The sequence below is a fragment of the Rhinoraja longicauda genome, chromosome 31, assembly GCF_053455715.1.
Source record: "Rhinoraja longicauda isolate Sanriku21f chromosome 31, sRhiLon1.1, whole genome shotgun sequence".
Classification (NCBI taxonomy): Eukaryota; Metazoa; Chordata; class Chondrichthyes; order Rajiformes; family Arhynchobatidae; genus Rhinoraja; species Rhinoraja longicauda.
In genome coordinates this window covers 22,973,283-23,000,358 of record NC_135983.1, presented here as the reverse complement: position 1 = coordinate 23,000,358, position 27,076 = coordinate 22,973,283, and the positions used below count along the sequence as shown (strand labels likewise).

At 51.9% G+C, this 27,076-nt stretch overlaps 1 protein-coding gene across 1 annotated transcript in view; it reads right to left on the bottom strand.

The window, feature by feature from the left end:
* Window positions 1-27,076, bottom strand: part of LOC144608283 (guanine nucleotide exchange factor VAV2-like) — a 152,802-nt gene that overhangs the window by 29,617 nt on the left and 96,109 nt on the right. Inside the window, 8 exon segments of the mRNA XM_078425899.1 lie at window positions 2,071-2,139; window positions 3,512-3,607; window positions 6,300-6,399; window positions 12,586-12,686; window positions 14,016-14,084; window positions 16,382-16,480; window positions 22,130-22,232; window positions 26,497-26,565. Of these exon segments, the coding sequence (XP_078282025.1) occupies window positions 2,071-2,139; window positions 3,512-3,607; window positions 6,300-6,399; window positions 12,586-12,686; window positions 14,016-14,084; window positions 16,382-16,480; window positions 22,130-22,232; window positions 26,497-26,565 (706 nt within the window).

Sequence of the window (27,076 nt, the reverse complement as noted above, 5' to 3'; positions counted from 1 at the left end):
CAAGTACCACAGCAACAGAGTGAAGCAAATATGAGACAAGGATCATATGGGGTGGGAATGGGCATGTGCCGGAGGGCAAGAAGATACGAAAGATACAATGGTGAGAGGGATGGGTAGAGTGGAGGTGGAGAGGACGTTTCCACTAGTGGGAGAGTCTAGGACCAGAGGTCATTTGGGAAGGAGATGAGAAGGAATTTCTTTAGTCAGAGGGTGGTGAATCTGTGGAATTCATTGCCACAGAAGGCTGTGGAGGCCAAGTCAATGGATATTTGTACCGCAGAGATTGATAGATTCTTGATTAGTACGGGTGTCAGGGGTTACGGGGGGAAGGCAGGAGATTGGGATTGAGAGGGCAAGACATGTCAGCCACGATTGAATGGCGGAGTAGACTGATGGGCCGAATGGCCTAATTCTGCTCTTATCAATAGTGAAATCAATAGATCATATCGATCTAGAAATAGTGGACGCATTGGTGATCATTTTCCAATGTTCAATAGATTCAGGATCAGTTCCTGTGGATTGGAGGGTAGCTAATGTTATCCCACTTTTCAAGAAAGGAGCGAGAGAGAAAACAGACCAGTTAGCCTGACTTCGGTGGTGGGAAAGATGCTGGAGTCAATTATTAAAGAGGTAATAACGGTGCATTTGGATAGCAGTAAAAGGATCAGTCCAAGTCAGCATGGATTTATGAAGGGGAAATCATGCTTGACTAATCGTCTGGAATTTTTTGAGGATGTGACAAGTAAAATGGATGAAGGGGAGCCAGTGGATGTAGTGTATCTAGACTTTCAGGAAGCTTTTGATAAGGTCCCGCACGCGAGATTGGTGACTAAAATTAGAGCACATGGTATTGGGGGTAGGGTGTTGACATGGATAGAAAATTGGTTGGCAGACAGGAAGCAAAGAGTAGGACTAAACGGGTCCTTTTCAGAATGGCAGGCAGTGGTGAGTGGAGTGCCGCAAGGCTCGGTGTTGGGGCCGCAACTGTTTACCATATATATTAATGATTTGGAAGAGGGAATTAGAATCAACACTGGCAAGTTTGCGGATGACACAAAGCTGGGTGGCAGTGTAAACTGTGAAGAGGTTGTTAGGAGGTTGCAGGGTGACCTGGACAGGTTGAGTGAGATAAATGTGAGGTTATCCACTTTGGCGGCAAAAACAAGGAGGTAGATTATTTTCTCAATGGAGTTGGGTTAGGTAAGGGGGAGGTGCAGCGAGACCTGGGTGTCCTTGTACACCAATCACTGAATGTTGGCGTGCAGGTACAGCAGGCAGTGAAGAAAGCTAATGGAATATTGGCCTTCATAACAAGAGGATTTCAGTATAGGAGTAAAGAGGTTCTTCTGCAGTTGTATAGGGCCCTGGTAAGACCACATCTGGAGTATTGTGTACAGTTCTAATTTGAGGAAGGACATCCTTGTAATTGAGGCAGTGCAGCGTAGGTTCACGAGATTGATCCCTGGGATTACGGGACTGTCAAATGAGGAAAGATTGAAAAGACTAGGCTTGTATTCACTGGAGTTTAGAAGGATGAGAAGGGATCTTATAGAGACATATAAAACTATAAAAGCACTGGACAAGCTAGATGCAGGAAAAATGTTCCCAATGTTGGGCAAGTCCAGAACTAGGGGCCACAGTCTTTGCAAAAAGGGGAGGCCATTTAAAACCGAGGTGAGAAAAAACGTTTTCACCCAGAGAGTTGTGAATTTGTGGAATTCTCTGCCACAGAGGGCAGTGGAAGCCAAATCACTGGATGGATTTAAGAGAGAGTTAGATAGAGCTCCAGGGGCTAGTGGAATCAAGGGATATGGGGAGAAGGCAGGCACGGGTTATTGATTGGGGACGATCAGCCATGATTACAATGAATGGTGGTGCTGGCTCGAAGGGCCAAATGGCCTCCTCCTGCACCTATTTTCTATGTTTCTATGTTTCTATCACTTGTGAACTTATGAATGAAAGTAGACACCAGAGAAGATTAAAGGAAAAGGGCAGAAATGCATAAATGACATGCTGCCACTTTCCAACTAAATGCATTCTTCGTGCAGGAACAATGTCTCCGGCCCTCACCTGCATCGCCTCCAGTGCCTCCTTCAGTTGCTGCTTCTCAGGGCGATCATTGGAATGGCTCAGCAGCTCCTAGGAAGGAAACACATTGCAGGCTCAGGAGTTGCAGCTCCGCACTTGGTGCCGCACTAGATGAGGACGTTGACTCCATTGGTCGAGGTGCCAGTGACATTGGCAGGAGGGCTGAAGGTTGAGAGGTTACTGGATCATGGGCGAAGGGGCAAAATAGGTCAGTGGGTGCAAATCCTCCTCGACGGTGAGGCTCAGGAAGACAGGAGGAGCACCCATTGCCGAGGAGTCTGTACGGAGTTTGTACGTTCCCCGCGTGGGTTTTCTCAGGAATCGCCCGGTCTCCTCCCGCACTCCTAAAGCGTCCGGGCCTACAGCGTCCGGGCCTACAGCGTCCCGGCCTACAGCGTCCGGACCTACAGCGTCCGGGCCTACAGCATCCGGGCCTACAGCGTCCGGACCTACAGCGTCCGGGCCTACAGCATCCGGGCCTACAGCGTCCGGGCCTACAGCGTCCGGGTTTACAGCGTCCGGACCTACAGCGTCCAGGCCTACAGTGCCCAGGCCTACAACGTCCAGGCCTACAGCACCCCCCCAGCCCCAATACGGACAAGGTCAGTCCCATATGGGACAAACCAAGTTAGCCCACAATACGGGATGTCCCGGCTAATACGGGACAGTTGGCAACCCTAGTGGCAACAGATCAGCAGTTTGTGTGCAGTGCTGAGGCTCGTCTGTCAGCGGGACCGGGAGGGAGCTGGAGAAGTTGGATGTGAGGGGCAAGGATGAATGAACGAATGCTTTATTGTCATATGTAACAAGTCCCAGTGAAATTCTTTGCTTGCATACCCAAATAGTCACTACATAAAGGGCGCTTGCAAGGTTACAAGTATCTGCGCAAGGTCCCCCTTTGTTCTCTCCCCCCCCCCCCCCCCCCCCCCCCCCCGCTCAAGGCGGTTTCCCCACGCCGGGTCCTCCTTCGTTCATTCCTTTGGTAGGAGGGTGAACCGGGGTAATGCCTCCAGCACCCTCAAGGGGGCGCCCCCAGAGACATAAAGATGGTCGGATGGGCCGACCGGACTTTGAATAATAGCGTCAAAAATGGCGGCACCCGCCTGTGTGATGTCTGCAAAAAGAATTTCACTGTGCGGTTACATATGTGACAAATAAACCACTATTGACTACAGAGACTCCAAAGACGTGCAGGTTTGTAGGTTAATTGGCTCTTTAAATGTAAAAACTGTCCCTAGTGTGTGTAGGATAGTGTTAGTGTGTGGGGATCGCTGGGCGGCGCGGACCCGGTGGGCCGAAAGGGCCTGTTTCCGCGCTGTATCTCTAAGCTGAAGTACTAGCTCACCGTGTTTGGTAATGGTTTTCGTGCCTGAGTCATAATCGCAGCCCAGTGTGGAGCAGCCCCGATACAGAGGACACTCACCTTCAGCAGGAGATGGTACTTTAAAATCCGCTGCATCGGAACCACCAGCAGATCCTGCAGTTTAAACTTCCCTTCCTGGACTTTTAGGGTGCACTCCTGGCCAAAAGGAAAGAAAAATACACCGATGAGCCAAAACATTATGACCACCTGGCTAACATGCTGTTGGTCCTCCGTGTGCAGCCCCATACGCAGCAGGGTGCGATGCACTGTGTATTGTGACACATTCCTCCCGTGACCACCATTAACATTTTCTGTCACTCGTGCCACAGTCGACCTTCTGTCGGTTCGGACCAGACGGGATAGCCTTCATTGCCCTCGCGCATCGATGAGCCTTGGGCGCCCAACACCCTGTCTGTCGCCGGTTTGTGGTTTGTCCCTCCTCGGACCACTGTCGGTCGGTACTCACCACTGCTGACCGGGAGCACCCCACAAGCCTTGCCGTTTCAGAGATGCTCTGACCCAGTCGTCTGGCCATAACAATTTGGCCCTTGTCAAAGTCGCTCAGGTGTTTACTCCTGCCCATTTCTCCTGCATCCAACACATCAACTTCAAGAACCGACTGTTCACTTGCTGCCTAATATATCCCACCCCTTGACAGGTGCCATTGTAACAAGATAATCAGCATTATTCACTTCGCCTGTCGGTGGTCATAATGTGTTGGCTGATCGGTGCAGATCGGATCAAAAGTGAGTAATGTTCAGGAAAACTGTCGCGGCCTGGGATTGAGTCGTGCTCCATGGCCAAACCTGCTGCTCAATGGCGGTGTGAAAGTTGTGGTCCAATGCATGGCAATAGAGAGCAGGGTTGGAGGTGGTCCACATCAGGGAGATCACTAACAAATACAGGACTTGGAAGATAGAATCAAACCCACTCTACTAGGGAGCCCGTCAGAAATCAAGAGGAGCGGTGACTCAGGGGTAGAGTTGCTGCCCTACAGTGCCCAAGACCCAGGTTCCATCCCGACTACGGGTCCTCTCTGTACCGAGTTTGTACTTTCTCAGAGACCTTCAGTTTCCTCCCACACTCCAAATACATACAAGTATGTAGGTTAATTGTCTCGGTATAAATGTAAATTGGCCCCAGTGTGTGTAGGGTAGTGTCATTGAGCGGGGATCGCTGGTCGGTGCGGATTCATTGGGCCGAAGGGCCTGTTTCTGCGCTGTATCTCTAAACTAAACTAAACTAAACTAAACATGCAGGTATGTTGGAAATGAGATACTACAATAGAGAATTAAGTATAGGATTCTATATTAGGCCTATATTGAGTATAGGAACAAGAGGAGTTGAGTATAGGAGCAAAGAGCTCCTTCTGCAGTTGTACAGGGCTCTAGTGAGACCACACCTGGAGTACTGTGTGCAGTTTTGGTCTCCAAATTCGAGGAAGGATATTCTTGCTATTGAGGGCGTGCAGCGTAGGTTTACTAGGTTAATTTCCGGAATGGCAGGACTGTCATATGTTGAAAGACTGGAGCGACTAAGCTTGTATACACTGGAATTTAGAAGGATGAGAGGAGATCTTATCGAAACATATAAGATTATTAAGGGGTTGGACACGTTAGAGGCAGGAAACATGTTCCCAATGTTGGGGGAGTCCAGAACAAGGGGCCACAGTTTAAGAATAAGGGGTAGGCCATTTAAAACTGAGATGAGAAAAAACTTTTTCAGTCAGAGAGTTGTGAATCTGTGGAATTCTCTGCCTCAGGAGGCAGTGGAGGCCAATTCTCTGAATGTATTCAAGAGAGAGCTAGATAGAGCTCTTAAGGATAGCGGAGTCAGGGGTATGGGGAGAAGGCAGGAACGGGGTACTGATTGAGAATGATCAGCCATGATCACATTGAATGGCGGTGCTGGCTCGAAGGGCCGAATGGCCTCCTCCTGCACCTATTGTCTATTGTCTATTGTCTAGAATGAGTGAGTATCAGAGAAGAGGACGGGTAGAGGCGATGGGTTTGTAAGGAATAGGGGGCAGCGAGGACCAGAAAGAAAAAAGAATTGCACATGATACACAGTTACAACATCACAAGATGGCTTGTAGAAGTGTCACACTACACTATAACCTGCTCCCTAGTTGCCAACTTTCTCACTCCCAAATATGGGACAAGGTGACGACACCGCCCCGCGCCCCACGTGACCTCACCCAGCCAGCGGCCATGTGCTCCCGCTCCACCAATGGCGGCCGCCCGGGCCGGGAGGCTGGTTGCTACGCAACCTCCGTTAGGTGAACACAATCGGCCCCGCTCCCCCAACACTCTCCATTGGCCTACACTGTCCCTGCCTACAACGACCCGCCAGCCTAACATGGGACAAGGGCGGTCCCGTACGGGACAAACCAATTTAGGCCAAAATACGGGATGTCCCGGCTAATACGGGACAGTTGGCAACCCTACCTGCTCCCTAGTTGCCAAAGTCCCCCTTTAAATGCTAAATTGGACATCATCTGCCTTTGACACAGAGAGCCATTTGTTGGTTTAATTATAACATCTATCTAAATGCTACCTTCCAGAACAATTGTGAAAGATGCCAATCCATACATCCCATAAAAGGATCCATCTGCCCTACTGCTGTTGTCTACAGCTTTCCCTCCTTACATTCTGCCACGATGCATCTCACAAAGTTCCCTTCCAATCCCCCTTGCACCACCTCCTCTCAGACCCCACTATTCCAGCTCTCACTAATCCCCCTCGTCCTGGACTGTCCAACCCGTGACCTCCCGGCCCCTGCTGCTGCAACCTTTGCCTCACTTTCAGTGTCAATCATATTGACAACTGTTATCGGTGTGCTTATTTACCTCGATTTTGTGCCGTATTTCTTCCCGAGATGCCATAAGTTGGTCCAGGGTCTTTTGTGAAGTTTCCATCTGGCTGCAGTATTTGCCGTAAATCAAGAGCCTGTAATGATTTTAGATTTAGATTTAGAGATACAGTGCAGAAACAGGCCCTTCGGCCCACCGGGTCCGCGCCGACCTGCGATTCCCGTACATTAACACTATCCTACACCCACTAGGGACAATTATTTACATTTGCCCAGCCAATTAACCTACAAACCTGTACGTCTTTGGAGTGTGGGAGGAAACCGAAGATCTCGGAGAAAACCCACGCAGGTCACGGGGAGAACGTACAAACACCGTACAGACGGCGCCCGTAGTCAGGATCGAACCTGAGTCTCCAGCGCTGCATTCGCTGTAAGGCAGCAACTCTACCGCTGCACCACCGTGCCGTGCCAATTATGATAAACATAAATTTTATTTATGCACGCGGGGGCGGTGACGTCACCTTGTCCCGTATTTGGGAGCGAGGAAGTTGGCAAACCTACTAATACGGGACAAGGGCGGTCCCGCACGGGACAAACTAATTTAGCCCAAAATGCGGGATGTCCCGGCTAACACGGGACAGTTGGCGAGCCCTATCTATGAGCTCTGGGCTTACAAGCCTGAGATGCTGCTACAAGTAAGAGTTTCATGGTCCTGTTTTCAGTGCATTTGATATTTAAACACACTTGAGGCTTTTGACTTTAGTTTGGCCGTTACGCAATGCAGCGATTTCCTAGCACTGATTATTGAGATTGCAACGATCATCTTCGGTCTGTTTCCTGGCCACCAACTCCATTCCTATCCCACGTGACTGCCTGGAACTGAGCTGTTGGCAATTTTAGGTCATATCAGCTGCTGCTAAAACATTCAAACCATGTTTTTGTTTCTACTTCACGTCTTAATTATTCAAAAATCTTCTGGCTGACCTCCCTTGCATTGCTTTCTGCAAATCCTTCATGATTTACAGCAAGTCCTCTTCATCGAAGATAGACGCAGAATGCTGGAGTAACTCAGCGGGACAGGCAGCGTCTCTGGAGGGAAGGAATGGGTGACGTTTCGGGTCGAGACCCTTCTTTTCATCAGTCATTCCTTAACTCAAAGACCAAAGGACTGCAGATGCTGGAAATCTGAAAGTAAATGAAAAAGGGAATACTGAAAACACTCCGGTCAAGCAGTATCAATTATTAGGGGGAAAAAGCCTGCAGATGCTGGTTTAAATCGAAGGTAGACACAAAATGCTGGCGTAACTCAGCGGGTCAGGCAGCGTCTCAGGTGAGAAGGAATGGGTGACGTTTAGGGTCGAGACCCTTCTTCAGACTGATGTCAGGGGAGGGGGCGGGACAAAGATATGATGTCTAAACTCTCATCGAAGAGAGGAGGATAACTTCTTCAAAGTAGGCATGCTTTGAGGAGATCTCCAGTTAAGCAATGCCTCGGTATAAAAATGGTTCATATCCCTCCTTGGTGTCACTTCTTTCCCGTTCAACAAGAAGGGATGAAGTGAGGTTTGCATTAGGAATGCAGAGATGGGGTGGCAGAGTCAAGTTGAGCTGGGCGATGTTAGTCTTTTTAAAAAAAATTTATATCAAAAAATAATTTATTCCAGTAATAAATATTTACAAAACATTTTCTTTTCAAAAACTCCATCCGACATTCCCGGAGGTTATACATTCAATACAGATATCCATTGCCAGATTTACACAGAATCCCTTATTTGGAGGGGCGTCTCTCTCCACCACACCCTGCCCCCCATGTCCAGCAGCGGAAGGACCCTAGACTGTGGTCCTCCCCCACTGAGCCTTGGCGTTGGCTGCACCAAGCTTCAGTGCGTCCCTCAGCACGTACGTCTGCAGTGGGCCAGTCGGCAACATTCCCCCACGGACAGCTCGCTCCGCTGGGAGGTCAACAAGGCTCGGGCAGACCAACGAGCGTCTTTCACCGAGTTGATGACCTTCCAGCAGCACTCGATGTCAGTCTCGGAATGCTACTGTCCCTGGGAACAGTCCGTAGATCACAGAGACCTCTGTGACGGAGCTGCTCGGAATAAATCGTGACAGGGACCCCTGCAGACCTCTCCTGGCAAATCCACACTCTGTGAAGAGGTGGGCCACCGTCTCCTCTCCATAGCAGCCGTCCCGAGGGCAGCGTGCGCTGGTAGTGAGGTTCCGACGGTGCAGGAAGGATCTGACTGGGAGGGCTCCCCTCACCGCCTGCCAAGCCATCGCCAACCGGGTCAAGTCTGCTCTGGGACAGGTGATCCACCCGGACCAAACCTGTGCTGTATCTGGCAGGAAAATCTCAGACAGCCTGGTGCTGCTGAGAGATACCATTGCCTACGTGCGGGACAGACGGGTGGATGCCTGCCTGGTCAGCTTGGACCAGGAGAAGGCCTTCGACAGAATATCGCACACGTACATGAGAGACGTGCTCTCCAAAATGGGCTTTGGGGAGGGAATCAGGAAGTGGATACAATTGCTCTACACCGATATCTGTAGTGCAGTCCAAATCAATGGGTGGGAATCAGACAGCTTCCCCGTCAGGTCTGGAGTCAGGCAGGGTTGCCCTCTCTCCCCTGTCTTGTTCGTCTGTTGTATTGAGCCCTTTGCCGAGTCCATCAGGAAGGATGCGAGTATAAGAGGAGTGACATTGCCAGGCAGTGGGGGCACTCAGGTCAAGGCCTCCCTGTACATGGACGATGTCGCCGTCTTCTGCTGGGATCCAGGGTCGGTCCGCAGACTGATCAGCGTCTGCGACCAGTTTGAGTCGGCCATGGGGGCCAGGGTAAACCGCAGGAAGAGCGAGGCCATGCTCTTTGGCAACTGGCCCGACCGATCTTCCATCCCCTTCACCATCGAGCCCGACTTCTGGAAGGTGCTGGGGATCTGGTTCGGGAAGGCTGAGGCGTGTGACAGGAATTGGCTGGAGTGGATAGCCAAGGTGGGGAAGAAGCTGGAGCTGTGGAAGCAGCACTCCCTCTCCTTCACGGGGAAAAATCTGGTCATTAGGTGTGAGGTGCTCTCGGGGCTGCTGTACTTGGCGCAAGTGTGGCCCGTCCCTCCCTCCCACGCCACGGGGATCACCCGGGCCGTCTTCCGCTTCATCTGGGGGTCGGCGATGGACTGGGTGCGACGAGCCACAATGCACAAGTCGGCAGACAACGGGGGTAAAGACGTGCCCAACGTCGCCCTCATTCTGATGGCCACTTTCGTGTGTGGCTGCATCAGGCGGAGCGTCGAGCCAAGGCACGTGGGCACCAAATGCCACTACCTGCTGAGGTTCTACCTGTCCCCGGTGTTGTGAAGGATGGGCCTGGCGCAGATGCCACGCAATGTGCCAGTCAGCTGGACATTGTCCAACCATCTGTCACTCGTGGAAAGGTTCTTCCGGACCAACACCTTTGACCACAAGTCCATCGGGCAGTGGTCAGCACGGAACGTCCTGCAGCACTGCAGGGGAATGACTCCATGGATCCTGTGGCGTGGTTCCCAGCTTCTCTGGGCGGTGTTAGTCTTTTTTTTTTTTTTTTTATCAAAAAATACTTTATTCAAGTTATAAATATCATTTACAAAACATCATTTTTAAACAAACCCATCCGACATTTCCGGAGGTTACATATTCAATACAGGCATTTACTTAGACATTTACATACATTTACATACATATCCCTTATTTGGAGGGGCGTCTCTCTCCACCACACCCTGCCCCCCATGTCCAGCAGCGGAAGGACCCTAGACTGTGGTCCTCCCCCACAGGGCCTTAGCGTTGGTTGCACCAAGCTTCAGAGCATCCCTCAGCACGTACTCCTGCAGTCTGCAGTGGGCCAGTCGGCAACATTCCTTGACGGACAGCTCGCTCCGCTGGGAGGTCAACAAGGATCGGGCAGACCAAAGAGCGTCTTTCACCGAGTTGATGACCTTCCAGCAGCACTCGACGTCAGTCTCGGAATGCGTCCCTGGGAACAGTCCGTAGAGCACAGAGTCCTCTGTGACGGAGCTGCTCGGAATGAATCGTGACAGGGACCCCTGCAGACCTCTCCAGACTCTCCTGGCAAATCCACACTCTTTGAAGAGGTGGGCCACCGTTTCCTCTCCGTAGCAGCCGTCCCGAGGGCAGCGTGCGCTGGTAGTGAGGTTCCGGCGGTGCAGGAAGGATCTGACTGGGAGGGCTCCCCTCACCGCCAGCCAAGCCAGGTCTTGGTGCTTGTTGGTGAGTACTGGCGATGAGGCATTTTGCCAGACAAGCTGGGCAGTCTGTTCTGGGAACCACGCCACAGGATCCATGGAGTCATTCCCCTGCAGTGCCTGCAGGACGTTCCGTGCTGACCACTGCCCGATGGACTTGTGGTCAAAGGTGTTGGTCCGGAAGAACCTGTCCACAAACGACGTCTGCCTTGTCTGAATTTACACAGCTTTTGGTAAAAGTGAAGTTCTTCTCAAAGAAGTGATGAGAGTTGCCAGGACAATCGCCTAATCACTTCTCTCCCAAGGCGACGGTGAAGCTCGGAGCTTCCGAGTTACGTTGGCACATCACTGTGGGTGATTTATGGCCGAGGGAAAGATGCTTCCCTTAATTGCCCTGCCAAGTCTCGGGCAACACTTTGCTGAGAAGGCAGGGACAATGGCAGACGATTAATATTCCAGAAAGGGCACCAATTACAAAGCACTTTTCTGCACACATTTGGAATTAAATCCAAGCCTGGCACTTGCTAATTGCAAGCAAGCGTGAGATTGCAGGGTGATAATTAGCCGTGAGATTCTCACAGTCAACAAACTCAGGAACCCCAGGAAATTAAATAACAACCTGCTGAGCATAAGATGGAAACTAGCTTCATGGACTTCAGAAAGAGCTGAAATGATTAATGAAAGACACCAAAATGTTCGTCATTTCTCACTTAGCAAACGCTCACGATGCTAAAATTAGCATAAAATTAAATTAAAATTAAGGAACGACAGAGAATTAATCCGCACACCGGCAGATACAGAGTTAAACATAAATAACAGAGGTGGCGCAGCGGTAGAGTTGCGGTCGTACAGCACCAGAGAGACCTGGGTTCGATCCCGACTACGGGTGTCGTCTGTATCGGCGTTTATATGTTCTCCCTGTGACCCCATGAGCTCCTGTTTCCTCCAAAGACGTCCAGGTTTGTAGGTGAATTGGCTTCGGTAAAGAATGATAAATTGTCCCTAGTGTGTGTAGGATTGCGTTAGTGTGCAGTCGGCTGGTCGGCGCGGACTCGCTGGGCCGATAAGCCTGTTTCCACGCTGTGTCTCTCTGCACAGTATTATGTGCGTTGAAAGAGTCAAGCCTCCGGTGAAATACGAAAGACACGGAGTTAGCGTGAGTGAAGTTACATATAGTGACTTAAACAGAAATAGGGTGAATCCCAATGACAGAGAGTTATATAGGCACACACTGATATATCATAGATTCGCAGAAAGACACAGCACAGAAATGTTCCTTCTGAAATGTTAATATGTCCATACCCAAATTTGTCCATACTCTCCATACTGTAAAATAAATCAACTTCGGTCCCAATCTACCCCCCCCAATTCTACCACTCACCAGCATGATGGGGGCAATTTACAGTGTCCAATATACCTATCACAGAATAATAAAAGGCATAGATTAAGTGGATGTGGGTGTGGATGTGGAGAGGATGTTTCCACTGGTGGGAGAGTCTAGGACCAGAGGTCATAGCCTCAGAGTTAGAGGGCACACCTTTAGACAGGAGGTGAGGAGGAACTTCTTCAGTCAGAGGGTAGTTAATCTGTGGAATTCATTGCCACAGAGGGCTGTGGAGGCCAAGTCAGTGGATATTTTTAAGGCAGAGAAAGACAAATTCTTGATTAGAACGGGAGAAAGCAGGAAAATGGCATTAGGAGGCAGAGATCAGCCATGATTGAATGGTGGAGTAGACTCGATGGGGCAAATGGTCTAATTCTACTCCTGTAACTTGTGAACTTATCAATGTGCATGTCTTTGAGATGAGGAAAGCAAAGCATCTGGGGCAATTCCACATGATCCACTCGACCCGAAACGTCACCCATTCCTTCTCTCCAGAGATGCTGCCTGACCCGCTGAGTGACTCCAGCATTTTGTGTCTGCCTGCTCTCAGATATGGATGGACGAATGTAACGAGAGAGATATACGGAGATTATCCATGATTGTGGATTTGTATTTCTCACCGAAGATAGACCCAAAGTGCTGGGGTAACTCAGCGGCTCAGGCAGTAGGAATCACAGCGGGGGAGCAGCGGATTTCTTACCGTTCTTTGAAATCCAGGAAGACTTTATAAAGGGTGTTGCCTCCCGAGATCGCAGCCAGATCGATGGCTCTCAATAAACAGTAATGCACTCGAATCAATTCCTGAAACAGAGGCAGAAATTATATCGCTCAGATGTCGCTCAACTCCTTCAACTCCCTGTGGATACCCATCGACTGCTCAACATAGAGTTACAACCCTCCGAACGGGGACTGCAGGCAGGCAGGAAGAGTAATGCCCAGCGCACAGATTCTCCACGTCCCATGAGGTGGGGCCACTGGTTACTGAGGCAATGACTTGCGGTACTCTCTCACTAGGGGTTGCCAACTTCCTCACTCGCAAACACGGGACAAGGTGACGTCACCGCCCCGCGCCCCACTTGACCTCACCCAGCCAGCGGCCACGTGTTCCCGCTCCACCAAAGGCGGCCGCCCGGGCCGGGAGGCAGGTTGCTTTGCAACCTCCGTCAGGCCACGCCCGGGCCTCCGGACCTAGACTATCCGGAGCTAAAATGTCGGAAACTTAGAGTATCGGGATCTAAACTGTCGGGGCCTACAGTGTCGGGGCCTACAGTGTCGGGTCCTACAGTGTCGGGGCCTACAGTGTCCAGGGCCTACAGTGCCCCCGGGCCTAATACGGGACAAGGGCGGTCCCGTACAAGACAAACCAATTTAGCCCAAAATACGGGATGTCCCGGCTAATACGGGACAGTTGGCAACCCTATCTCTCACTCAAAAGGAATGATTGGGTTAACGTATGATGAGCGTTTGACGACACTGGGCCTGTACTCGCTGGAGTTTAGAAGGATGAGAGGGGGGACCTCATTGAAACCTACCGAATAGTGAAAGGCCTTGGATAGAGTGGCAGAGAATTCCACAGATTCACAACTTTCTGGGTGAAAAAAAAATCCTCATCTCAGTCCTAAATGGCCTACCCCTTATTCTTAAACTGTGACCCCTGGTTCTGGACTCCAACATCAGGAGCATTTTTCCTGCATCTAGCCTGTCCAATCCCTTAAAAATGTTATACGATCCCCTCTCATCCTTCTATAATCCAGTGAATATCAGCCCAGTCGACCCATATGTCAGTCCCGCCATCCCGGGAATTAACCTGGTGAACCTACGCTGCACTCCCTCAATAGCAAGAATGTCCTTCCTCAAATTAGGAGAACAAAATTGCACACAGTACTCCAGGTGTGGTCTCACCAGGGCTCTATACAACTGCAGTAGGACCTCCTTGCTCCTATACTCAAATTCCCTCGCTATGAAGGCCAACATGTCATTTGCTATCTTCACTGCCTGCTGCTCCACTTGACCTGAGACGTCACCTATTCCTTTTCTCCAGGGATGCTGCCTGACCCGCTGAGTTGCTCCACCACTTTGTGTCTAGCGCTGGTTTCTTCGCACAGCTGGCTCAGACGTTGAGACACGTACCTCTAGGTTAATGAAGATAGCTTCCATTTCCTGGGGATTCAGGACGGCCTTTAATGGGGTCATGTAATTCTGTGAGAAGATAAAGTGATGAACGTGGACACATCCAAACAAACAACCTTCCAATGACCAGACCTCCCTGTTTAGTACTGCACCACATAGCTGTGCCCACCTGATCAAGAACCAAGCACACACAGTCTCTGCCAAATCGGACACGAATGATGTGTGTTCCAGTTGCAGGGCAAAAAGCTACAGTGGACAACTGTTTGTAGTTTGAGTTCAGTTTATTGTCACGTGTAGAGTTTTTGTTGCGTACTCACGCCGCGGGACGTTTCAGTGCCCGGCGCGGCTTGTCCGCTGGACTTAACATCGCCGGCGCGGCTCGGCCGCGGGACGTTTCAGTGCCCGGTGCGGCTCGGCCGCGGGACGTTTCAGTGCCCGGTGCGGCTCGGCTGCGGGACGTTTCAGTGCCCGGTGCGGCTCGGCTGCGGGACTTAACATCGCCAGCCGCGGGACGTTTCAGTGCCCGGTGCGGCTCGGCCACTGGACTTAACATCGCCCGGTGCGGCCGCGGGACATTTCGGTGCCCGGTGCGGCCGCGGGACGTTTCGGTGCCCGGTGCGGCTCGGCCGCAGGACTTAACATCGCCCGGTGCGGCCGCGGGACGTTTCGGTGCCCGGGGCGGCTCGGCCGCGGGGCCTTCCATCCCCTTGCGGGGGCTGTGCGTGTCGTTTGCCTCGGTAGGGCTCGAGCTGCCTGTCCGTGGGTGCGGGGGGAAGAGAGGGGAAGTTTTGTTGCCTCCATCACAGTGAGGGGGTGTTTGGAGTCACTGTGATGGATGTTTATGTTGGGGTCGGGTGTCCTGTGTTCTTTTCTTTTCTTGTGGCTGCTGAAATTTCGTTCGGTGTTGTGCCGAGTGACAATAAAGTGTTGTTATGTTATGTTATGTTACCAGTCAGCGGAAAGACAACACATGATTACATTCGAGCCGTCCACAGTGTACAGATACATGATAAAGGGAATAACATGAATAACATTTAGCGCACGATAAAACCAGTAAAGTCCAATCAAAGATAGTCCAAGGGTCTCCGAAGAGGTAGGTAGTAGTTCTCTGGTTGTGGTAGGATGGTTCAGTTGCCTGATAACAGCTGGGAAGAAACTGTCCCTGAATCTGGAGGTGTGCGTTTTCACACTTCTGTAACTTTTCCTGATGGGAGAGGGGAGAAGAGGGAGTGGCCGGGGTGCGACTGGTCCTTGATTATGCTGCTGGCCTTGCCGAGGAAGCATGAGGTATAAATGGAGGCAATGGAAGGGAGGCTGGTTTGTGTGATGGTCTGGGCTGCGTCCACAATTCTCTGTCGTTTCTTTCGGTCTTGGATGGGACTATTCCCAAACCAAGTTGTGATGCATCCTGATAGTGCTGCCCCACAGTGCCAGAGACCCGGGTTCGATCCTAAATATGGGTACTTTTGTGTACGGAGTTTATACGTTCGCCCCGTGACCTGTGTGGGTTTTCCCCGGGATCTCCAGTTTCCTCCCACACTCCAACGACATACAGGTTTGTAGGTTAATTGGTTTGGTATAATTGTAAATTGTCCCTGGTGTGTGTAGGACAGTGTTAGTGTGCGGGGATCGCTGGTCGGCGTGGACTTGGTGGGCCGAAGGGCCTGGTCCCGGCTGTATCTCTAACCTAAACTAAACTAAACTCATGCCCCATGAACCTAAAGTAGGTCAGGAGACCACAATTGAGCTGGGAATTCAAATCTCAGTTCCTGCAGTGGAATTAAAATGTGTGCCTCACGCCTTCATCCATTTCAATCTCTGCTTGATGACCTTAAAACCTGCACGTTAATGCATGCAGGCAAATCTTTGCACATCCCCAAACCTTCCCACTCGTCACTTTAATTTCACGTTTCATGCTTCTTGTGTTTTAGTGACTGTTGGCAGATCAATTTCCCTCCTGGGATAAATAAAATTCTATCGTATCGTATCTTTTAGATTTAGATTTTTAGGTTTAGAGATACAGCGCGGAAACAGGCCCTTCGGCCCACCGGGTCCGCGCCGCCCAGCGATCCTCGCACATCAACACTATCCTACACCCACTAGGGATAATTTTTTACATTTTGCCCAGCCAATTAACCTACATACCTGTACGTCTTTGGAGTGCGGGAGGAAACCGAAGATCTCGGAGAAAACCCATGCAGGTCACGGGGAGAACGTACAAACGCCGTACAAACGGCGCCCGCAGTCAGGATCGACCCTGAGTCTCCGACGCTGCATTCACTGTAAGGCAGCAACTCTACCGCTGCGCCACCGTGCGGCCCGTATCGTATCGTATGATGGCGGTGAAACGATGCAGTGAGACGTACCTTCTCAATGTCCTCGAGCGTTTTGTAGTACTTGGCCTCAGTTTCTTGGATCTCCAGAAGGCAGCAGTTCCTCTTGTCATCCTCTGTCATTCCCAGCTTCTGTTACACCAACAACGCACAAAACAAAATGTGGCCTTATAACAGAAATCAGGGGCGTCGTGCTGAAGGACTGGACAGCATATGTGGGTGGGGGAATCGAGCAACAAGGGTGAGGCAGAGTTGATGGGGGGGTTGGGGGTGGCAGGGGGGGCTCGCGGATGAGAATATGCAGGTTGCGGGGGATAAAAGAGGCACTTTTGCAAGAAGGTAGACACAAAATGGTGGAGTAACTCAGCGGGTCAGGCAGCATCTCGGGAGAGAAGGAATGGGTGACGTTTCCGGTCGAGACCCTTCTTCAGACATTTGCAAGAACGTTGGGGGAGGGTGCAGAGTGACAAAGGTATATTCCTTCCAGCAAATTTGGAAGTGTACACCAAGGGCGGCTCAGCTGGTAGAGCTGCTGTCTCACAGCGTCAGAGAACCAAGTTCGATCCTGGCTACGGGTGCTGTCTGTGTGGAGTTTCCTCCTGTGTCCGTGTGGGTTTTCTCCGGGTGCTCCGGTTTCCTCCCACATTCCGAATTGGCCTCTGTAAATTGCCCCCAAGTGTGTAGGATGCGATAAGTGGGATAACAACTAGTGTACAGTGATTAATGGTCGGCGTGGACTGAAAGGCCTATTTCCACCCTGCCTCTCTAAACTAAACTAAACTAAACTAAGCATGAAGATGGGCGCAAAGTGCTGGCGTGACTCAGCGGGTCGGGCAGCATCTCTGGAGAAAAAAGGATGGGACCCTTCTTCAGACTGAAAGTAGAGGGGAGGGAACTGGAGGTAGGAAAGGGCCATAACAAAGCAGGCACGATGTGGGAGCCTCTGGATTCCCCCAACATCTGGAATATTTCTAGCCTGTCCAATCCCTTAAAATGTTTATGAGTTTTAAAGCAGCAACAGATGACCAAGGAAGGGTGGAGCCCACAATTGCTTGGGAAGAGGTGATAACGAGGGGATACAAGGATGCAAACTAGGATGCGAAGATTGGATGAGGAGCAGAGGAGGAGGGTGGAGGTTGTGTTCAATCCTGGGATCATGGATGATGTTAAGGCTGATCTGTCGAATCCTTTTTCAACTCATAAAAATTTTAAGGGATTGGACAGGCAAGATGGCGGAAAAATGTTCCCGATGTTGGGGGAGTCCAGAACCAGGGGTCACAGTTTAAGAATAAGGGGTCAGCCATTTTGGACTGAGATGAGGAGAAACATTTTCACCCAGAGAGTTGTGAATCTGTGGAATTCTCTGCCACAGAAGGCAGTGGTGGCCAATTCACTGGATGTATTCAAGAGAGTGTTAGATTTAGCTCTTTGGGCTAGCGGAATCAAGGGATATGGGGAGAAAAAGCAGGAATGGGGTACTGGTTTCTGGACGATCAGCCATGATCATATTGAATGGCGATGCTGGCTCGGAGGGCCGAACGGCCTACTCCTGCACCTATTTTCTATGTTTCTAACTGGGATCTCAGTGAAGAACACATGCAGACTCTTCCAGCATGCTGGGTCACACAGTCAAGGGCATGATTGTGGACAGGGGACTGCTGGCCACACAGGATGACATCCAGAGGCTGCTCCAGGAACAAGGTCCCTGGACTGCTGATCAAATCGGATCATGTACTGGGAATAACGCCGACATAGAGCTGGCAGAGGCTCCCACATCGTGCCGCGCGACGGCAGAAAGCTCGAGATTGAGCAGGCTGGGTCTCTATTCCCTGGAGCGCAGGAGGACGAGGGGTGATCTTATAGAGGTGTATAAAATCATGAGAGGAATAGATCAGGTAGATACACAGAATCTCGATGCACAGATCAGGTAGATGCACAGAGAATCGAGAACCAGAGGACATAGGTTTAAGGTGAGGGGGGGGGGGGGGGAAAGATTTAATAGGAATCTGAGGAGTAACATTTTCACACACAGGGTGGTGGGTGTATGGAATGAGCTGCCAGGGGAGGGAGGTAGTTGAGGCAAGTACTATTGCAGCATTTCAGAAAGCATTTAGACAGGCACATGGATAGGACAGGTTAGGAGGGATATGTGCCAAACGCAGCCAGGAGGGACTGGTGTAGACGGGACATGTGTGTCAGTGTGGGAAAGTGTGGGCCGAAGGGCCTGTTTCCGCACTGTGTGACACCCAGGTTGGGGGTCACTGTGAACGAAGGGGGGCCCAGCAGGGTGGGGGGGGCCTGGTGCTACATGCTGCAGCAGGCCTGGTCATAGGTAACATTGTTCGATTAACTTTTGTCATTTTGTCGGCACCAGAAATGTAGCGACTGAAGATCTGAAAACCTGAAGAAGGCTCTTGACCCAAAAAGTCTGAGGAAGGGTCTCGACCGGAAACGCCACCCATCCCTTCTCTCCAGAGATGCTACCTGTCCCGCTGAGTTACTCCGGCATTCTGCGGTCTGTCTTCGATTTAAACCAGCATCTGCAGTTCTTTCCTACACAGCTGAATAATTGAATCAAGTTCACGCACACCACCACTGCAAAGCAGAGCGCATTCTTTAACATGGCGTGCTGACTGACAAGGTGTAGAGGGTGGGTGAGAAATAAGGTTGCCAACTGTCCCGTATTAGCCGGGACATCCCGTATATTGGGCTAAATTGGTTTGTCCCGTATTAGGCCCAGGGGCCGCTGTAGGCCCGGACACTGTAACCCCGGACACTGTAGGCCCAGGGGCCGGTGTAGGCCCGGACACTATAGGCCCGGACACTGTAGGCTCGGACACTGTAGGCCCAGACACTGTAGGCCTGGACACTGTAAGCCCGGACACTGTAAGCCCGGACACTGTAGGCCCGGGGGCCGGTGTAGGCCCGGAGGCCCGGGCGCCGCCTAATGGAGGTTGCCTAGCAACCTGCCTCCCGGCCCGGGCGGCCGTTATTGGTGTAGCGGGAGCACGTGGCCGCTAGCAGTGGGAGGTCACATGGGGCGTGGAGTGGTGACGTCACCTTTTGTCCCTTATTTGGGAGTGAGAAAGTTGGCAACCCTAGTGAGAAACATAAAATGAGGATAGGGTTGATGGGCATGAGGATCAGTTGCATGCCACGTCTTACCTGCATGTACCTAATCTGCCGCGTCAAAAAACAAAGAGCTCCAGTAAAACAACAGCAGTGACACAATTCCCTGCACAAACCTGCAAGCCCACGTGTTAATCTAAACATTCAAACATAAAGGTCTTGCTCCCTCTCTACGGAAGGTGGACTTTAATCACAGGTATGGGTTAACTTATGATGAGCGTTTGGCAGCACTGGGCCTCTACTCGCTGGTTTAGAAGGGTGAGGGAGGACCTCATTGAATTTCTTTAGTCACAGGGTGGTGAATCTGTGGAATTATTTGCCACAGAAGGCTGTGGAGGTCAAGTCAATGGGTATTTTTAAGGCAGAGATAGATTGGCTTCTTGATTAGTGCAGGTGTCAGGGGTTATGGGGAGAAGGCAGGAGAATGGGGTTGAGAGGGAAAGATAGATCAGCCATGATTGAATCTCGGAGTAGACTTGATGGGCCGAATGGCCTAATTCTGCTCTTATCAGTTATGAACTTAATTTGTCTTCATCCTCAAAGCCAGTAAAACGATGAATCAAAACTACGTTTGCTTAGTGGCATGGCCATGCACTGAACTATTCTGGTTGGAGAAGTGGCTTTAGGCAGAGTAAATGGGGTCCAACTATGTAAAGCATCCAATGAGGTCCCTCATGACAACCTTAGGGCGCAGCGGTAGAATTGCTGCCTTACAGCGAATGCAGCGCCGGAGACTCAGGTTCGATCCCGACTACGGGCGCCGTCTGTACGGAGTTTGTACGTTCTCCCCGTGACCTGCGTGGGTTTTCTCCGAGATCTTCGGTTTCCTCCCACACTCCAAAGGCGTACAGGTATGTAGGTTAATTGACTGGGTAAATGTAAAAAGAATTGTCCCTAGTGTGTGTAGGATAGTGTTAATGTGTGGGGATCGCTGGGCGGCGCGGACCCGGTGGGCCGAAGGGCCTGTTTCCGCGCTGTATCTCTAAATCTAAAAAAATCTAAACCTGATCCGGGCGATTAAGGCACATGGGATCCACAGAGACTTGGCTGGTTGGATTCAAAGGGCAGAATGGGCAGATGCACATTACTCCAGACAAATGCAAGGTGATGCACCTCAAATGCAAGAGGAAAGTATGCAGTAAATCTCAAGATCCTCAACAGCATTGGTCTACAGAGAGATCTCGGGATGCACAGCCTTAGCTCACCGAAAGTGGCAACACATATAGAAAGGGTAGTAAAGACTGCATATGGGCAGAAATCAGTGGGGGCATTGAGTGTAAAAGCGTAGGGAGGAACTGCAGATGTTGGTTAATAGTGAAGATGTACTGAGGAGAGAGGGGAGGGAGGGAGAGAGGGGCAGTGAGGGGCGGAGGAGAGAGAGGGGCGGGAGGGAGAGAGGGGTAGAGGGGAGAGAGGGGTGGAGGGGAGAGAGGGTTTTAGGGGAGAGAGGAGTGGAGGGGAGAGAGGGGTGGAGGGGAAAGAGGGGTGGAGGGGAGAGAGGGGTGGAGGGGAGAGAGGAGTGGTGGGAGAGAGGGACGGTTTGAGGGGAGAGAGGGGTGGGGGAGAGAGAGGTGGAGCGGAGAGGGGTGGAGGGGAGAGAGGGATGGAGGGGAGAGAGGGATGGAGGGGAGAGGGGGTAGAGGGGTGGAGGGGTGGAGGGGTGGAGGGGAGAGAGGGGTGGAGGGGAGAGAGGGGTGGAGGGGAGAGAGGGGTGGAAGGGAGAGAGGGGTGGAGGGGAGAGAGGGATGGAAGGGAGAGGGGTGGAGGGGTGGAGGGGAGAGAGGGGAGAGAGGGGTGGAGGGGAGAGAGGGGTGGAGGGGTGGAGGGGTGGAGGGGAGAGAGGGGTGGAGGGGAGAGAGGGGTGGAGGGGTGGAGGGGAGAGAGGGGTGGAGGGGAGAGAGGGGTGGAGGGGTGGAGGGGAGAGAGGGGTGGAGGGGAGAGAGGGGTGGAGGGGTGGAAGGGAGAGAGGGGTGGAGGGGAGAGAGGGGTGGAGGGGAGAGAGGGGTGGAGGGGAGAGGGGTGGAGGGGAGAGAGGGATGGAGGAGAGAGAGGGGTGGAGGGGTGGAGGGGAGAGAGGGGTGGAGGGGAGAGAGGGGTGGAAGGGAGAGAGGGTTTGAGGGGAGAGAGGGATGGAGGGGAGAGAGGGGTGGAGGGGAGAGAGGGGTGGAGGGGAGAGAGGGGTGGAGGGGAGAGAGGGGTGGAGGGGAGAGAGGGGTGGAGGGGAGAGAGGGGTGGAGGGGAGAGAGGGGTGGAAGGGAGAGAGGAACGGATGGGAATGAGGGGCAGGGGGGAGTGAAGGGTGGAGGAAGAGAGGAGCGGAAGGGAGGGGTGTAGGGGAGAGAGGGGAAAAGGGGAGAGAGGGGCAAGAGAGGGGTGAGGGATGATGAGGGAAGAGGGGCGAGAGGGGAGGGGGCAGTGGGGGAGGGGAGTGAGAGGGGGGAGGAGAGAGGGGTAGAGGGGGAGAGCGGGGATTTTGCAGCGAGCAATGGGAAGGAACAAGCTAGACAGTCCAGCTGAGCGAAGGTCTGAAATAAAAGCTGTGTGACTTCCTATCAACACCTGGGCCATTCCGTTGATTTGTCCTCCACCTCCTGCTCCCTCCCTCCCTCCCTCCCACACTCCACAGGTAGTGCAGAGATGGAGAGTATTTACCATGGGTTGCCGCACTTCCACCTTGATGATGTCCTCGTAGATATCGTCACCGTCATCCTCACAGGCCACGCAGTCATAAATCTCCTCCCCCAGGTCGTGTTCGCTGGAAGAATGAAACACGTCAGAGGGGCGGCGTTCCGGCAAGGATTCGGGAATTGGGATACGGAACTGGAATTGGGGTGGGGGGGGGGGGGGGGGAAGGCCCAGGGGATCGCACGACGAGGGAAACGTGGGATTTAACTTTCAAATACACTCCCGAATTCTGCACAGAAAGGTGATATCATTGGGTAGGGAATCCGATGACTCCTACAACGAATCCGACATACAACGAGATCTGGGTGTCCTAGTGCATCAGTCACTGAAAGGAAGCATGCAGGTACAGCAGGCAGTGAAGAAAGCCAATGGAATGTTGGCCTTCATAACAAGAGGAGTTGAGTATAGGAGCAAAGAGGTCCTTCTGCAGTTGTACAGGGCCCTAGTGAGACCGCACCTGGAGTACTGTGCGCAGTTTTAGTCTCCAAATTTTAGGAAGGATATTCTTGCTATTGAGGGCGTGCAGCGTAGGTTTACTGGGTTAAACTCTCTTCACACAGAGAGTGGTGAGTCTGTGGAATTCTCTGCCACAGAAGGTAGTTGAGGCCAGTTCATTGGCTATATTTAAGAGGGAGTTAGATGTGGCCCCTTTTGCTAAAGGGATCAGGGGGTATGGAGAGAAGGCAGGTACAGGCTACTGAGCTAGATGATCATATTGAATGGCGGTGCAGGCTCGAAGGGCCGAATGGCCTACTCCTGCACCTATTTTCTATGTTTATATGTTAATTCCCGGAATGGCAGGACTGTCATATGTTGAAAGACTGGAACGACTAGGCTTGTATACACTGGAATTTAGAAGGATGAGAGGGGATCTTATCGAAACGTATAAGATTATTAAGGGGTTGGTCACGTTAGAGGCAGGAAACATGTTCCCAATGTTGGGGGAGTCCAGAACAAGGGGCCACAGATTCAAAATAAGGGGTAGGCCATTTAGAACTGAGATGAGGAAAAACTTTTTCAGTCAGAGAGTTGTGAATCTGTGGAATTCTCTGCCTCAGAAGGCAGTGGAGGCCAATTCTCTGAATGCATTCAAGAGAGAGCTAGATAGAGCTCTTAAGGATAGCGAAGTCAGTGGGTATGGGGAGAAGGCAGGAACGGGGTACTGATTGAGAATGATCAGCCATGATCACATTGAATGGCGGTGCTGGCTCGAGGGGCCGAATGGCCTCCTCCTGCACCTCTTGTCTATTGACTCCTTCCTTCTGATCAATCCGTAAAGACGCGATTAAAAGCCTTGAGGTTTTGAGAATCTCTGGTTGGACATTTTGTCCCAGCTCCAGATTAGCACTTCATTAAAGAAATTCCTCCTCGGCTTCATACCCTGACCCACCGTTCCTTCCTCCAAGTTGGACGGCCCCAAATGTGACATGGTGAACAAGCAGCCTCAGCTTTAGAAGACTCCTGAAGCAATTCCCAATGATTTGATTGCAATCCTGATGAAGGATCTCCATCTGTAGTTAACACATGAGCACCTCGGGCAAAAGACCAGCAGTGTTACACGAGATATATCGTGTACAAACTGTTGGAATAATCCACACTGTGGCTCCTAAACCCAACTCCAACTCACTCTGTTATCCACGCTATCAGGTACTCAACACTGGATTACTTCCGAAGAGATTTAAGCATGGGTTTCGTGCAGTGCAAGGCTGATTCTGGGACAGGTTTAGACTTTAGAGATGGAGCAAAGAAACTCTTCAGCCCAACAAATCCGCTCCCACCAGCGATCACCCCGCACGCTAGCACTATTCCACACACTCGGGACAATTTACAAGCCACTGAAGCCAATTAACCTGCAAACCTGCACGTCTTTGGAATGTGGGAGGGAACCAGAGCTCCCAGGGAAAACCCACGCGGGTCACAGGGAGAACGTACAAACTCCGTACAGACAGCACCCGTAGTCAGGATGGGACCCGGGTCTCTGGCGCTGTCAACCAGCAACTCTACCGCTGCGCCACCGTGCCGCCCCCTGGTCGGGATGTGATGGCAAATCAGGGGTTAGCAGAGCTTGATGGCCATGAGATCACAAGGTCATAACTGATTAGAGTAGAATTAGGCCACTCGGCCCATCAAATCTACTCCACCTTTCAATCATGGCTGATCTATCTCTCCCTCCTAACCCCATTCTCCAGCCCTGTCCCCATAACTTCTGACACCCGTACTAATCAAGAATCTATCTATCTCCGCCTTAAAAATATCCAGTGACTTGGCCTCCACAGCCGTCTGTGGCATATAATTCCACAGATTCACCACCCTCTGACTAAAGAAATTTCTCCTCATCTCCTTCCTAAAAGAAAGTGGTAGCGATGTTTTTCATTTGCATCCACTGATCCACACATAAAGCCAAGGTCATCAATGGCCCGTGGCAGACCCAGCACTGAGCTGTTTGCATCGAGTGCCCAGAGCCTGCATGGGCCATGGGCAATAACTGCTGATGAGCCACAGCTTGTCATAACCGAGCTCAGGAAAATGTCTAGAAAGAAGCCATCGGCCGCACTCTCTGTGCCACCAGGTCACTGCGGATTTGATTTGAGACCCAGAGCAGATCAGGCCCCTTCACTCACTGTTTCCCCAGATAAGTGGATAAGCAGTAGACAACAGGCCAAGTTTTTTTTTTAGATTTAGAGATACAGCGCGGAAACAGGCCCTTCGGCCCTCCGGTTCCGTGCCGCCCAGCGATCCCTGCACATTAACACTACCCTACACACACTAGGGGCAATTTTTTTTTAACATTTGCCCAGCCAATTAACCTACATACCTGTACGTCTTTGGAGTGTGGGAAGAAACCGAAGAACTCGGAGAAAACCCACGCAGGTCACGGGGAGAACGTACAAACTCCGTACAGACGGCGCCCGTAGTCAGGATCGAACCTGAGTCTCGGGCGCTGCATTCGCTGTAAGGCAGCAACTCTACCGTTGCGCCACCGTGCCGCCCACCAGAAACCTATGTCACCAGAAACTTTCTCCACACCTGATTTTTCGCCTTTCACTCATGGCTGATCTATCTCTCCCCCCGAACCACATTCTCCTGCCTTCTCCCCAGAACCTCTGACACCCGTACTTATCAAGAATCTATCTATCTCTGCCTTAAAAATATCCACTGACTTGGCCTCCACAGCCACCTGTGGCAAAGAATTCCACAGATTCACCACCCTCCGACTAAGGAAATTCCTCCTCATCTCCTTCCTAAATGAACGTGGCTTACAACCCAGTGGTATGAATTTTGATTTCTCTAATTTCAAGTAAGCCTTGCATTCCCTCTCTCTCAGTCCTCTCCCCCCCCCCCCCCCCCCCCCCCACCCCTTCCCTATTCTTCGTGCTAGTTTCACTGTTCGTATCCCTTCGTGATCAGGATGGCACGGTGGCGCAGCGGTATTGCTGCCTTACAGCACCCGAGACCAGGGTTCGATCCTGACTACGGGTGCTGTCTGTACGGAGTTTGTACGTTCTCCCCGTGACCTGCGTTGGTTTTCGCCGGGATCTCTGGTTTCCTCCCACACTCCAAAGACGTGCAGGTTTGTAGGTTAATTGGCTTGGTATAACTGTAAATTGTCCCTCGTGCGTGTAGGATAGCGTTAGTGTGCGGGGATCGCTGGTCGGCGCGGACTCAGTGGGCCGAAGGGCCTGTTTCCGCGCTGTATCTCTAAACTAAACTAAACCTCAATCCTGAACTACTATCTACCTGGTAGGTGACCCTCGGACTATCCTTGATCGGACTTTGTTGGCTTTGCTTTGCACTAATCGTTATTCCCTTATCATGTATCTATACACTGTAAATGGCTCAGTTGTAATCGTGTTTATTCACGATTACAACTGAGCCAGTGGGGTCTTTCCACTGACTGGATAGCGCGCAACAAAAGCTTTTCACTGTACCTCGGTACACGTGACAACAGGGTTGCCAACTGTTCCGTATTAGCCGGCAAATCCAGTATTTTGGGCTAAATTGGTTTGTCCCGTACGGGACCGCCCTTGTCCCGTATTAGTAGGGGTTGCCAACTTCCTCACTCCCAAATAAGGGACAAAGGGTGACGTCACCGCCCCCGTGCCCCACGTGACCTCACCCAGCCAGCGGCCACGTGCTCCCGCTCCACCAATGGAGCGGGAGCACGTGGCCGCTGGCTGGGTGAGGTCACGTGGGGCGCGGGGCGGTGACGTCACCTTGACAACAAACTAAACTGCAAACTCCCCATAACCTTCAATGTGTCCCCAGCACCCCACGCCCTCCGAGGCCCATGTGACACCGGTCCCCCGACAGACTATGAAGTGGGTGAGACTCACTCGGCCAGCTCCTCCAGGCTGCGGTAGACATCATCGTCATCCACTGCGGTCTCCTCAGAAGGGAATGGCCTTGAGAAAAGCAAAGGAGAAGATGTCAACGTTGATCTTTCACCCTCACCACGAACAAGATCCACAGATAGGGTTGCCAACTGTCCCGTATTAGCCGGGACATCCAGTATTTTGGGCTAAATTGGTTTGTCCCGTACGGGACCGGCCTTGCCCCGTATTAGGCCCAGGGGGCGCTGTAGGCCCAGACACTGTAGGCCCGGACACTGTACGCCCGGACACTGTAGGCCCAGACACTGCAGGCCCAGACACTGTAGGCCCCGACAGCGTAGGCCCAGGACACTGTACGCCCGGACACTGTAGGCCCGGACACTGCAGGCCCAGACACTGTAGGCCCCAACAGCGTAGGCCCAGGACACTGTACACCCGGACAATGTAGGCCCCGACGCTGTAGGCCCGGACACTGCACGCCCAGACACTGTAGGCCCGGACACTGTAGGCCCGGACACTGTAGGCCCGGACACTGCAGGCCCGGACACTGTAGGCCCGGACACTGTAGGCCCGGACACTGCAG